This window comes from Periophthalmus magnuspinnatus, chromosome 7, assembly GCF_009829125.3.
Source record: "Periophthalmus magnuspinnatus isolate fPerMag1 chromosome 7, fPerMag1.2.pri, whole genome shotgun sequence".
In the NCBI taxonomy this organism is placed as follows: Eukaryota; Metazoa; Chordata; class Actinopteri; order Gobiiformes; family Gobiidae; genus Periophthalmus; species Periophthalmus magnuspinnatus.
The window spans coordinates 24828279-24843851 of NC_047132.1; the positions used below are offsets into that span (position 1 = coordinate 24828279).

The following is a 15573-nucleotide window of genomic DNA, read 5'->3' on the forward strand; positions in this document are numbered from 1 at the left end:
AGAAAAAGAGAAGACAAAGCCGCATTATCTAGTCAGCTTCCTCTGTCTATTATCTACAGTAGGACATTCAGTGACAGGCATGGTCCAGCCTGATAGGACACACCGACGCATACTTCTCTCAACAAAAAAGGGCTAAACGTGACTACTGCAAAAATAGGTTTAAAAATATGATTATGATCATGATAATAACAACAATGATGATCATTATATGTATTTTTATTTTTTTTTTATAAATCTTTTATTTCCCACATCCAAATCAGTACATCAACATCCATGCTGTGGCAAAGCAGCTAACATTGCTTAAAAAGCATTTATTCACATGCTGCAGCAGTAGCTTTTTAAGAGCTGACTCAAAGGACTCATGGTGTCCTAACACCAAAGCAGGTGAAGCATAGGGGCAGGACTGTGCAAAACAATGCAGAAACACTATTACTTGTTAAATAGGAAAGTGAAATGCTTTCAATGTGAAGTAATTGTGAAGCATTGATGGTCAAAGGAACCATACAGTATTTAGACATCTTAAGTCTAAAAGTCTATATGTTACATACCTAACACCACCCACCAACCCACAAAGACCAAACAAAAACATTTAGGTGTGCTTTTTGCCTGTGATCTCAAACACTTTGTGGTATTACTTGTATATGTCACAAAAAACTATGACCTCACAGTACAGGGCTGAAAACAAATATGTAAATAATATGTTACATATCAGCACAAAAATCTACAGAGCACCTTAAGAAATATGCAACATAATCAGTTATACTTGTACAATATCTAGAAAAGCAAAATATGATAAAATGACCAAATGAAAAGTGTGACTTTTTATAGCAATAAAACATTCAAAGATAGGCAGTTACTAAAACATAATATGAGAATTCTGAAGTATTGTAAGCTCTGTTTCCATTCATTTCAAGTTCTTGTTTATTCACTCAATAAACAAAATAAAAACTAGGTCTAATGATAAAAATATTTCCTCATCCTTCCTACTCTTCACTTTTTGTAGTTGCCAAACTGAATAGCAAGTCGGTCACTGACGCAACGGAAAGCAGCAGGTTGAACCTCCCAATAATTGACTGGATTTCCAAACAAACTGATTCCATTATAGAAAGTCCTCTTCATCCCGAATCCTCTGGGACAGAAGTCATCTATTCCCACCTGGGCGATGTGATTAGAGTGAAGATACACCACCTGCAGGTAAATGAAACATTCACAATAATCAGTATCTGAAATGTACAATAAAACATAGACAGTGATTATTAGTATAGGCACCTGTAAGTATTTCATGTCTGGGAGACCTCTGGGCACTCTGCTCAGGCGGTTGTTGTCCAGGTGCAGTTCTCGAAGCATAGTCAGATAAGACAGACTGCCGTTCTCTATGTTCCTGATGTGGTTATAGCCCAGTCCTAGCCTGGAAATGCAATCGCATGCGTGTCCTCAGTTTGAATATATGCTTCACATCCCAACAATTGCCTTTGTTATGGTCATCCTTTTCCCTACTTTGCCTCCTGGCAAATATTTTGCTCCTTACTGTGGTGTCTTTTCCATAATGATACGTTTTACCTCTGGTCATGGGTCTTTCATGTGGTTGGTATTTGATTTAATCTAAATGGCTGAAACTTTGGAGGTCATCTTCCCACTAAACACAATGTTGGTATTGAACCTTGCTACCCCCGTGCCTTCTGCCCTTGTGTCCTCAGGCCAGACAGTAAACCCACTTCCCCCTGTGTGTGTGGCACTGTTGTTTTAATCTGTAAATGAGATATGGCATGTTTGAGCTGGAGGGGCCTTTGCATGAAGCAGTTATGTCTACAGAAGGGGGTCTCCATCCCATAATACGGTTTGAGTGTCTAGAAAGCGTTATATAAATCAAATCTGTTGTCAGTCATGTTCCTAAGAGAAGTTCACAAGCAGTTGCCTTAGTAACAAATGTGGCCTGTACCTGTAGAGGTTTTTGTAGCGTTTGAGATCCTCCAGCTCCACGGCCTGAATCTGGTTATGGTCCAAGTGAAGTTCATTGAGACTGTCTGGAAGATCTGAGCACATACAATTTCATTTAAAATTAAATTATATAGTCTGGTATTTTACATCATTCTGCTATATATGTTTTACCTTTTGGTACTCCTGTCAATTTGGCCTCTGATATACGCAGATAGTTGAGTTTTAGTCCCTTGAAGGCTCCCGGCTCAAATCCACTGTTGTGAATTGGATTGGCTCCCATCTCTGAAAGATAAATGAACATGTGTGCTATGCGTCTTTAGCGGTCCCTCTAATTTACCCAGTGCAGTGGCTTCAGTATAAAGTCATAAATAGACTGTGATTCAGACTCTGACCTATGCAGTTCATATTGGTGAGTCCTGAGAAGGCTCCAGCTGCCACTCTCTTGATGCGGTTCTCATGGATTCTGAGCTCGACCAGAGATTTGGGCAAGTTGTTGGGGATGGTGGTGAGCTGATTCTTGGAGAAGTACAGCTTTTGCATGTGTTTCAATGGCACAAATGTCCTCGGGTGCACTTTGGAAATCTGATTATTCCTGAGGGACAAACCCTGAAAAAAGAATATATTCAGTCATTAGTGATCTGTGTTGTTTAAGATCATACACCTTCACCACACTATTTTTTTTTTTATGATTCAAATTGCACTATTGTTTAGCCTCATTTGAACTTCACTCCTCAGGGTCCTCAGCTGACAAATGTGATGTTTTATTCTCAGAAAATAATTACTTTGACTTATATGTCTCTATACATACCTAAACATTATCTAGAATAACAGACTGTGCACTATATAATTTTTCTGGTGGTGGGCTTGTCTCAATGGAGATGTCATTGCATTGCCTGAAATGTCCAACAATGTGGTATTAGACCTCTCTATCTCCATGGAGACAGGTTACAGGTCAGATCTGTGGGGAGGCAACTTTCTCACAGTAAGAATGCATATTTTCAAGGTATTTTGATCAAAAGAAAAACCCATCTGTGAATGAGTAAATGCTAAGCCATAAAAAAGTTACCATTAACTACTTTTTTTTTTTTACTTGTATCACATAAAAAACAATGCAAAACAATGTTAAATGATAACACTGGTAAGAATACTAATGTTCTTTTTGTCATTAAACTGAAATGAAAAAGTAAATGTGACTTTAGGTAAATAAAAAAAAAATCACAGCAGGAAAGTGGAGATCTTTTCCAGACAAAACTGAACACATGAACCTTTGTGTTCTCTACTTTGCCACTGAAATAAAACAGAGTCTGTCTGTCATTGGGTTTGACTGCAGGACTGTGTGGGTGACAGGCTGAAGTAAACAGCTCTAATAGAACTGGCATTATAATGTGATGTGCGAGCTTCTAACACCTCAAACTCGCAACTGTAAGCAATAAAATGTTTAATTGTTAAAAAAGCTGTTTGAGAAACAAAAAGCTAGTTGCTGTACTGTAGAGTACACCCATTGATATTATGCCACCACAAAATATGGCTATAAGATTTATTATCGCAATGAAATGAAAATTTGGATGGTTGAAATTAGCATATTGCAAAGACAACATTTATGTAAGTTACATAATTTCCTCTGCAAACAAGAAACTATTCAGTCTAAGTTAAAATGTTAAAATGTCAACAGTTAAAATGTCAACAGTTATGACTAGTAAAACATAAATTTAATCACAATCTTTCATCAGAATTATATTTATTTCCAAAGTCCAGAGTTTTGCACATAAAACGATCTATCTATGGAGTGCAAGAGCGCATATCGTGCTGAATCCACAGACAGACTGGGCGTATGTCTTACATATAAATGTGTGAGGCCTTTGAAGTCGTCCTCTTTAAGCTCTCTGATTCGGTTGTTCTGCAGATCCAGGAACTTGGTGTCTGGGGGAATATTCTTGGGAACTTCAGTCAGCCCTAAAGACAAGGAAAACACAAATAGGAAACATTTAAACGCATCAGCGGGGTTTTGGTGAACCTCCTCCCTTAACCACAGTGTTAACGCGTGTTAGGCACATGTAGACTTGGAAAAATAAATACTGGCTGTGACAGAGGTTTAAACCACTCACTTACTTTGTCAAAATGACTAGGTAGAGCTCCTGTGTATATTATTCTTTTTCACAAGTGGACCTGCACACGGCGCTGGAGGTCACACACCGGACAAAATACTGTATTACTATGAGCCTGGTGTTACATAACCATTAGCCACTGCTACAGAAGGAGACAGCTGGTTTTCTTTCCTCTATTATTAAAGACACTTAAAGAAATAAAATGTCTCAGTGAATAATGAAAAAGAATATTTTGTTTGATAATTATAACTGTGTTTAGTTTATACATTTTTATACAATTTTTAATGACAATGTTAATGCAGTTCATCAGAAATTTGCCAAAATGTACCTGTAAACATGTTGGTTGTGATTCAAGTATCGTACAAAACGTAGGACTTCTTTTGCTAAATCGGCTTTCTCGATCGTTGCTGTGAGTCAGTGGAATAGTTTGCCAAATGAGATTATAACATGCACAAGTTTTCAAAAGTTTGCACAGGTGACAAAGGAATGGCTAATATCAAAGCAAATTTGCACTCATTAGTGAATGTGTGTGAAAGAAAGAGTATTTGCACATTTGAAATTGAATGTTTGTGTGTGAATAATTTGGTATGGAAGTGTGTGTGTGAGCTGAATGTTTTTAGAAATGTCGTATTTGAATGTGAGATGTGCTGTATTTGATGTATGTATCATAGATGTACAGGTTTCTCATCCATCTACACCAAACTTATTTACTAAACATCAGCCTGTCCAGGGACTACAGGTGGAAATTAGCATCTATGCTATAACCTGGCACCAAACATCTCTCCTTTTTTTTTAAGGTCAATGTAATGTTGTGCACTGTCCCTGTTTCAAATAAAAGCATACCATACCATACCATACCAATCACTGTAAAATTAAGAACTATCACTTCACTCCATTATTACATTAAGATTACACCACATGTTTGCTATATTTTATTACAACTCCAATTCCAATGAAGTTGGGATGCAGTGTAAAATTTCACCACTGTGTTACATCACCTTTTCTTTTAACAACAATGAATAAGCGTTTGGGAACTGAGGACACTAATTGTTGAAGCTTTGCAGGAGGAATCCTTTCCCATTCTTGCTGAATGTACAGATTCAGTTGCTCAGCAGTCCAGGGTCTCCGTTGTTCATAATGTGGCACACATTTTCAATGGGAGACAGGTCTGGCCTGCAGACAGGCCAGTCTAATACCTGCACTCTGTTACTACGAAGCTTGGATGTCAGCATATGTTGCTCCAAAGCCTGTATGTACCTTTCAGCATTAATGGTGCCTTCACAAATGTGCAAGTTACCCATGGGCACTAACACACCCCAGACCATCACAGATGCTGCTTTTGAGCTTTGCACTGATAACAATCCGGATGGTCCTTTTCCTCTTTGGCCCGCAGGACACGACGTTCATGATTTCCAAAAACAATTTGAAATGTGAACTCGACAGACCACAGCATACTTTTCCACTTTGCGTCAGTCCATCTCAGATGAGCTCAGGCCCAGAAAAGGCAGCAACATTTTTGGGTGTTATTGATATATGTTTTTCACTTTGCATGGTACAGTTTTAACTTGCACTTGGAGATGCAGCGACGAACTGTGTTAACTGACAATGGTTTCCTGAAGTGTTCCTGAGCCCATGTGGTAATATCCTTTACACATCCATGTCTGTTTTTAATACAGTACCACCTGAGGGATCAAAGGTCACGGGCATTCAATGTTGGTTTTCGGCCTTGCCATTTACGTGAAGATTTCTCCAGATTCTCTGAATCATTTGATGATATTATGGATTGTAGATAATGAAATCCCTAAATTCCTTGCAACTGTATATTGAGAAACATTGTTCTTAGACTGTAGGAGTATTTGCTCACGCAGTTGTTCACAAAGTGGTAAACCTCAGCCCATCCTTGCTTGTGAATGACTGAGCCCTTCGGGGATGCTCCTTTTATACCCAACCATGACATTCACCTGTTTCCAATTAACCTGTTCACCTGTGGAATGTTCCAAACAGGTGTATTTTAAGCATTCCTCAACTTTCCAATTCTTTTGTTGCCCCTGTCCCAACTTTATTGGAATGTGTTGCATGCATCAAATTGAAAATGAGTGAATATTTGCATAAAACAATAGTTTATCAGTTTGAACATTAAATATCATGTCTTCGTAGTTTATTCAGTTCAGTATTGGTTGGAAAGGAATTGCAAATCATTGTATTCTCTATTTTTTTTTTTTTTAAGTTTTACACAGTGTCCCAACTTCAGTGGAATTGGGGCTGTAGGAATGTTTTAACTTTTATAGGTGGTATCGTTTGTTTTTTTTAGCCGTTGCATCAGTGAGTAATCCTGCTGACCTTTTTATTCTGTACGCACCAGTGCCTCTAAAAAGAGTAGGTTCTAGTTATACACCTGATAATGTTAGTATTGCATGTAGTTAAATTTTATTAGACAGTCCATTAAATCTGACGATCTGGCTCCACTGCCACATCACAGGGCCACGTGGAAGCCTGTATCAGATGTGGTGAGCTGGTACAGACAGGCTCAGCCCAGGACCAACCTCAGACCGGACCAGCACTATGATGCAACATGGGCTGTCCGGAAGAGTGTGAGAGTGCCAGCTGTCCCACTGGGATCCACAGCACCACTAACCACACTTTAGTGCTGGTCTCCTGTCCATCTGTGGAGTTATGTTTAAATATACGACTTAGGCTGCAGCAGACACACCCTCATTGTCACCACACAAAGACAGACCCTATGAAACTCATCTTTATAGTCTCGTGCAGGCCGAGATTTAAGGTAGGAAAGATTCTGTGAAGTAAATGTAAGAATTAATACATTCATATGTTCAAAGTACAGCACATGCTATGCTAAATCCAAAATACACTATATGCTATGCTTGATACTAAGAATAATATTAATAGTAAAAATGTTGTAGTTATATAAATAGTTATTGATAGGTTTGATGAATAAAAAAGTATATAAATTGCTATAATTACAAGTTTTACAAAGCACTTTTCAACAAGACGCATAAGTAACATCAGAAAAGGTCAAAGGCAGTTATAAAAAGATGAGTTTTTAGCGAGATCAGGGAGTTTGAGGGCAAAGGCACAGCCCCGCACGGTATAATAGTAAAAACCCAATGTGCCTTTTCTAACAATCTTTCTATTTAAACTATTTCAATAAAGAAGAAAATCTCATTGCTGGGTCTCTAGTGGTAGAAGTAAAAATTGTCCTCTACTATCTGGTATAGCAGTCCCTTTATTTCCAAATGCTCCCTTTGCCTGAGTTCGCTTAAAACCCCAAACCGCAATCTCCGTTTCACTTCAGCCATATCTACCACAAATCTCACAACTGTTAACCACCGAACTGAGAAAAGTATCACTTACTTTAAACCCAGCGCCCCTGAGCACAAATGCCCCCATATCATGTGGGGATGCACGCAGAGAGAGGAGACAGACGCCACCACCAAAATACATGTGTTCCAAATAAGCACTTCACATGTCGGCAAATTATACGCTTCCACATTTACCCCATTGCAGAGACCAAAGAGACAGTAAGTATATGGAGATGGTAAAATGGTGATTCAACAAAACCATTATGTGCAAACACAGGCAGTATTAGTCAAGAGCTTGTATAATATGGCTTTATATATACTCTTGAATAAAACAAGAGGAAATCTAGAAATTATAGTCTTTCTGATGGGAATTTGCACAGTATTTCATTCGCCTTTGAATATGGCGTAAAGATGCAAAATAAGATGCTATACCATATTAACAACCTCAGCTAAAGAGAAAGGGTCATTTTAACTTTGTTCTTATCTTCATGACCATTCTACGATCTCTTTCAGTTATCTCATTCTTTCAATGTATTTTTGTGACTTCTTCCTATGCCATGAGACATTTTGGCAACTGTTTTGCTAGTGTTTCTTGCTTTTTTCCCATTTAATCTCAGGAACAGAAAATCCCTCAGAGATTATTGTCTTTGTCGAAATATACCACTGTTCTTCCAATAAAGCTACCCTCCCTTTGAGAAAACACCAGAGTTAATCTCTTGGATATGAAGTTATGCAAATATTGGCACTGTTTGAAGAGAAATATTAGTTTGACTTTGTGTGTAAAACTAACACAAGACACAGACATGACTGACCCAGGTCTGAGCACTGGACCACCCTCAGGCGACAGTGGCAACCGAAAGGACACATGGAGGGACCGGGAAAGGGGAGCTCGTCTGTCGCAGAGCCTTCCTCTTCGTCTCTCATCATCATCGTGATGTCGCTGCTGTCAAAACTGTCCAGTGCAAAGTCCCAGAATGCTCTCTGCTCAAAAGGGAGTGCGGGCAACAGATGGGGTAGGAGAGAGATGGAAAGGAGCAGGAGAAGGGGGCAGTGGGGAGACATCTTCAACAAGAACCTGAAACAGACACAAAACAGAAGAAATAAGGTATAGTTTATGTTCAATTTACAATTTAGTGTGTGGCAAGAGGGTCTTAAAGCTTTAGATCAATGCATATAAAATTAAAGTGGGGGTATTATGCAGAATCTACTTTTTGGAGTTTTCCTCATCAAAATGCTTGAAGTGGTTTTATATGTCATCCATGCATCTTGGAGTATTTTAGCAATCTCTCCCAGGTCCTCCAAACCCTTCTTATGGTTAGCTGTAAGACTTGTACCTTGCTCCCCCATCAGGCCTACGTCACCACATGACAATTCTCCATAAATATATAAATATACAAATGCACGTTACAAAAACAATACGCTATAGCTTTACAAACCTGATGTGATGTGCAGTAGATTCATTAACGGGATGTACATCAATTGTAATGTAATAGTGCTCTGAAGGGGGAGTGACTTTTGACTCGAGTGTCAAAAATGAAAGTGCAACTTATAAAACATACAGCAACAATTAAACGTAACATAGTGATCTACTTATTTTATGTGTCAGCAGTTAATAGACCATAGAAGTAAAATACCCCCTTTAAGCAACAAATATTCATAAAAGGTATAAAAAATAGTCTTCACAATCGTCACATATCTTGAGCTATGACAATGATGACCAATACTCAACTCAACACATAGAGTACAATGTGTTAAGAATGTCACCTATGTATGTATGTATGTATGTATGTATGTATGTATGTATGTATGTATGTATGTATGTATGTATGACTAAGACTATGTATAGACCACAAAAATACAATGGGTTCATAGTGAAAAAATATTCTTGTAATTTTCTAATTCAGGCTGGCTTAGTTTTTCATCAGATGTACTTCCTGAAATCATTCTTAATTTGTGGAGGCTTGTGAAGTACTGACCTTTTGGACTCTAGGACTTGATGTTCAGTTTTCATTATGACTAGAACAGGATAAACTTTGGTTGCACTGATGTGTTGCCAAAGCATAATAATGGTGGACTGTTACTAGAGTTGCTACGTGACTTGCTTAGCATTATCCCACTTGGTTTAGTCTGTAGTGTCCACTGTATCTAATTGAAGCTGCTGATGACAGGGTAACACTTAGTGCAGGTGGCAATAACGACCAAAGACCAAAGCTTTTCTGAGAACCCACTCAGATTACCCAGGCAATAGAGAAAGCTCCAGTATTTACAGTAATGAAAAGTGATGAATAAATGTGGGCATCACTTAGTCCATGATGAAATGGTCTGGACATGTATAAATATAAAGGTCTACTGTTTGCACCACACCTCAGACTGTATCCTTAAGTGACACGTGTGTGAGGAAATGGAGACTGAGCCGGACTTGGCGCAAAGTGAAGTCAGTGTCATTAAAACCATCAGGACTAACTGTCACCATCTGGGCTCCTTACTTTCACACCTTTGAAATTGTTGACGTCCCAAAATACGCTGCTTCTTAAAAAGTACCAAAATAGTGTTAGTAGTACTAAAAAAATATAGACTTCCGTAGAGTGAACATTTATAGAAAGCACTTCTCTTCCTCTCATTTTGCTTTTCTAATAGAGTTTCCTCAAAGACTATACTGAATTGAGATCGCTTTTGGGTGGATTTATATTACAATTATTTACGTGTATTACTACTAATATTTTGGCTGGCCTCAAATATAATTACCACATACTTCCAAAATATTTTTAGCCATTTATAAATTGTGTTATGCAGATCTGTAATCTAATCAATATACTATAAACAAATAAAAATAAACGAATTAAGAGAAAATGTATACATCCCAAAGCAAAATCTGGAAAGTATTTAAGTAAAAGTATTAAGTGACTACTGCTGTGCTTTCCCAGGAGTCTCCTCTGGGCAGCCCATCAAGAAGTAAAGAAGAAGCATCAGTTTAGCAGTGGAACAACCTTATTTCTGCTGCCAGTCTCCATGCACACAATACCACCATTCATTCATAGTGTGCAAGTGCAACTCCAAATATATTGGTGTGACTAAGCATGTCGTAAAACTCCATGATGTCATTGGTGTACTCAGCTAATTGGGGTCAGAGACACAGTAGCACGCTGTAACTGTAGTTCTGCATATGTGATTTATCTTGAACTTCCCTCTGTGTAACCTCAAAACCATTTCCTAGAAAAAACAAATTATTGCCAGGCCAATTCATCCTTTACACTGTGAACTTTGACCTCAGGCTAATACAATGAATGGGGAAAGCCAGCACTTTACTATAGAGTGACCTAAAACCTGATTATCTCAGGCCCAGCTGTGATTATTCAATCCCTAATCTGTGCCTAATCCACAGAGGAGCAAAACGCTGGATGATTTTTGCACAAAAGAGGCAATATTAGTGGGTGGTTTCTCAGTTTGAAGCTAGATGTGTCAGATACTGCATAAAATCAAAGACCACTGAGGGTGCTTATATGTTCGTTATACTTTTTTCCATTGTTTTAGACTAGAAATTTTGAAAATATCTAAAAGTTATTCTGATACCACTACTGCCACTTTTACTAATTCCCATGTATTAAAATGTTTTTCTACATATAAGCACACACTTTACTTCTGTATGAAAAACATTTACAGAATAAAAGACATAAAAATGTATATTTGAGTGAGTCTCACCACTAACAAAAATAATACATCCTTAAAAAACTGTAATTATTTATGTATTTGAAAGAGGTTATTGTCTAATTGACCCAAAGTTACAAAATGTTCCATCTACACTGAATAGAATAATTTTGCTTTGAGCCTTTAGTTTTATAGTGGATCTGGTCAGAGAGTATAGAAAATAGTCCTTTCAGTCTGTTCTTTGCAATAAAAATAGCTGCAAATTATACCATTTTGCTGCAAAGAAAAATCAGGACTCGCCATGAGTTGGTTTGAGGAATGCACTGATGGGACAGAGCCAGGAACAGTGTATACAGCAGCATCTCACACGTGACACAGGGACAATATACAACATCTAGTACACACCTACAGTTTGGTGCAGATAGCAACTGTTCAATATGAGTACACATTAAACTACACAGACAGATGCCCATCCTCTTTACATAAGCTGGAACAGTTTTGATTCAAACCCTTAAGGAAAAGCAACCATGCTAACCACTTTGCTTCTGTATAACAATAGACCAGCGGTTCTCAAACTTGTCACATCACGCAACACCTAAGAAAATATTTGGCTTTCCAAGTGTTACCACATCTAAACCAAGTCTATAACTGGACTATAACAGGTCGTAACTAGGACTAAACGAGATCTACACAAACACAAGAACTGCATAGGAATGTTTATACCACCAGGGGGAGTTTGTGTACCCACACTGGTACCCACACCACAGTTTGAGAACCACTGCAATAGACAATAGTGGTTGCCCGGGTTTGTATTGTCCTGAAATAAATTGAGGCAAAGGATTGTTGAAAGGTTCTGTGACTTTGTTTGCCCTTAATAGACAACAAAAGGTCAACATTCTGCAACTCATAAGTCACAAGTCAAAGTACTCTGTGTCCCATTTTTCAAGTCTGAATGAGAATGTCAGGGAGGGCATCTGGCTTAAATAAAAGAAGTTGACCACAAAAATGACAAGTACAGTTTAAACACTGACTAACTACTCTGTACTATTAACTGCACATGCTTGTACTGAAGAAAATGGTTCATCACAGCTGCTTCTTTGGGGTAAATGTTTAGCAGCTATTACACAACGCAATCAGTCTTGTATAATTATTCAAATGATTTCAAACACAGTAAGGTGTATAATTGTAGAAATAATTGGACTAATAAGAGATTACAGTAGATGCATCGGTCTGGGTTTATAGCCTGGATGCATAGATTGGCCGAAAAGCACCATCTGGAAGCCACTCTGGTCTGATTGTTTGAGTTTCCCACACAGGCTGTCATTAGCTTAACGTTTCTATATGAGCTCTCCATCAAGTGTCAGCACCACTGTCCTCCACAATTACTTTGACACCAGCACAGTTCCCACAGCCAACAGAGCAGACCTGAACAAATGTATGTAAGCTATATGTTTACCGCAATGCACAGTATAATCATAGAGACAATGCATAGGTTTGTTCTTCCAAAAACCACAGTCAAGACAGAAGCAATAATTACCACCATGGACTGTCACATATTTGTATTCCCTGTTATGGTGTTTATTTAGAGCAGGTTCTTTTTTAAGTTTAATATGGCATTCAGTGTGCCAGTGGCAGATTAAAAAATGTCTAATGGATGAAGATGACAAGCGTTAGCAGTTCATTCCGACTCATAAAACCTTTGGTATTTTGGCGATGGCTGTACAAAGTGGGCATAAACATACAATTTTGTTTTGTTCTTTCTATAGTTTTTTTATGGAAGCGAAGTATGCTCCTAGGGTTTACCATAAGTAGCAGCTGCCCGCTCGACGATGGATTGGCAGTGGCCACGTCAACGCAAATTAAAATCACATGAGGAAGTGCTGACTAAGCGTGTTTTTTATGTGACCTGTTATGGTTTACCTGTCATTAAAAAGAAATAAAGCTGAGAGGGAGTAATGACTGAAAATGTGTGGTACGTACAGGTGATAATGAGAATTTTTTTTAATTATATCAGATGTCCTCCCTGAAGCAACTACACACCATAAACCCACTGATAAGATTTTGTGAATTTCTGGTACTATTACTACTGCATATATTACTCCAAAGTATCCCATTAATAACAAGGAACCTGTTTCAACTTACAGCCATTGAATGCATGAAGAATATTGGGGTTAACATTTGGTTTTAATAATTTTAATGATCTCTTCTTTAACGATTAGTCATTGTTTAAACCCATTACCAATTATTCCATGCATATTAAGCCCCACACCCTCAGACAGGTCTACAGATGAGAGACAGATCCAGCAGCAGTAGCTCCTGGGTGGAGTAAGCCGGCCCTGTGGCTGTAATTTGGTGAGTGCGTGTGCCCTAAAAAAAGGAACAGTTTGGCAGCTTCACTGTTGCCGACGAGCTTGGATGTGGTCTGGAGCTGCTCAGTTCTGCACAGGCGAAGGGACTAACCAGAGCATGGAGGGGAAGAAGACTGAGAAATAACAACAGAAGTCCAGTCAGCGGGGACATGTGACCTTCAGGACCCAAGCTGTGGCCAGAGAAGTCCTGGATGTGGCCCTAAGTATGCGCTAGGACTGAGTGGGCTACAATAACTGTCTGTAAACAAAGGCAACTTGTTGAAAACCAAAATGAAAGATTCTGCACATTTTAAGTAACAATGACAAGCACAAAGACAAGTACAGGGTCAATTCAGACCGCTAAACTGAAACACTGAAGTATTACAAGGTACTGGCAAGAGAAAATGGTATGGTCCTGACTTCTCCACAAAGAATAAACAGTAACTCAGTCCTCTGGCACAGTTAAGACCTGGTTTAATTCTAGGTAAGCCAGGGATTCTACCTGCTGTTCATAATTTCTAACAATTTGGTTGTTTTTTTTGTTTTGTTTTTTTGTTTTGTTTTAGAGTTTCAGAGCGATAAAAACTTAGGGTCATTGACATAGGAATTAATATAAAACAAAATAATAATATATCCTTCGAATAGAAAAACAGTTCTCAAAATGTTATAAAAGGCAGGAAGCTGAAACCCATGAATTAATTGGAAGGTATATTAGACACTGATCATAATTAGCTGATGATCCCAGATGCCCCTCTTGTTGGATTCAACCAGATATGGGAATCCTTGTGGTGACCCAGTCTAATGCTGTAAAAAATAATACTACAGTGAAAACGCAGTGGCCAACATAGTGTAGCTACATGTGACTCAAAAACATAGATCTAGTAAAGCCACAGTTATTTAAACACTTGCCAATCTGAAAAGTAAAAGAGAAGCTATGACTTTAAATACACACACTTACCAAATAGTATAGGGTATCATTTTTACTGTAAAAGGAGGTATGCTATGATATTTAGAGACACCATAAATCTCTCCTAGAACGCAAAACCTCATGTTTTAGCAGTGACAACAAACTGAATTAATTTATGACTTGCAGATGCTGTCGATTCTGACTTTGTTGTGGTTTGGTGCCACATTCCTTTGCTGGAAATAGCGACATCTAGTGGCAGAGTTCAAAATTGACACGCGTATCACATCAGCATCACAGTGAGGTTTTGATTATTCAGATTAAAAGCTGAAAAAACATGCACAGAAGAAAAAAAAACATTTCCATGCTTAACTAACTGAAAGGAAAATAGTATAACCTTTTTTCTCCACTTTTGGTCACTCTATATTTGGGGGAAGTGTTTTAGAATCTAGTTTTTGTCCAATCATGAGCTTTTCTTGATACTGCTTTATATCTAGGTCAATTCAATTTGGCACAGGTTAAAGGTTAATATGTATTTGGCCTGTCAGTGCAAATTAAACTAGTTCTTACCTTTTAATATCGATTACGAAATCCAGACAATAGTCCCTTTGGGCATAGGAGTGTCTCGGAGCGTGCGTAAATCACATTGAGGGACAGCCGCCGCGCGTCTCCTGGGGTCTTTAACCTCCTCCTCCTCCGTGGACAGTGCGCCACTCGCCCGCGCAGCTAAACTCTGGCTCCCCGTGCGTCTGCCTGTGTTGTTGGTCCAATCCGAGGAAGTGACTGTGCTGCGGGGTCGTGCCCAGAAAGTGAACAAGCCTGCCTTCTTTTCTCCCTTTCTCCCCTTTTTGGATGGAGCAGAGCAGAGGAGGAGGGCAGGAGTGCGATGGGAGAGGTTTCTACAGCCTAGTGTGAACCTACTGAGCTGGTAGAAAAAAGGAAAAAAAAACATCTTAGAACGTGTGATTAGCAATTTTTCAAATTAGCAGCCACCCTCTATAAACACCATATTAGTAGCCTATACTAGCCTTTGTCATGGTTATTTCTCTACTTCCCAGCTAAATACAGGGCCACAGACTATAGGCTATTGAACTTTGTAGGCTGCAGTTATGTCTAATAAAAATAGGCCTTCTTAAAAGCCATAATATTGATATTTTGTTTAGGACACAGTTTTTATCACTCTTTTATCTAATTATTACATCAAAATCAATTTCAAGGCTTAGTTTTTCACAACAGTTTCTGTTAATCCAGGCCCAGTTTATCATGTTTCCACACTATTGAGCATTGAGAGATTAAAATCCACATCACATTTG

The 15573-nt window shown here is 38.5% G+C and overlaps 1 protein-coding gene across 1 annotated transcript; it reads right to left on the reverse strand.

The window, feature by feature from the left end:
* Nucleotides 1–230: 230 nt before the first annotated feature.
* bgnb (biglycan b) lies at nt 231–15090 on the reverse strand. Its single transcript, XM_033969825.2, has 8 exons — nt 14831–15090; nt 8176–8438; nt 3779–3891; nt 2331–2544; nt 2110–2220; nt 1940–2033; nt 1270–1408; nt 231–1188 (listed from the first exon to the last, which is right to left on the reverse strand). Exons 2-8 carry the CDS (start codon nt 8423–8425, stop codon nt 991–993), a joined length of 1119 nt encoding a protein of 372 aa, XP_033825716.1. The 5' UTR covers nt 8426–8438; nt 14831–15090; the 3' UTR covers nt 231–990.
* Between the last annotated feature and the right edge of the window lie 483 nt (nt 15091–15573).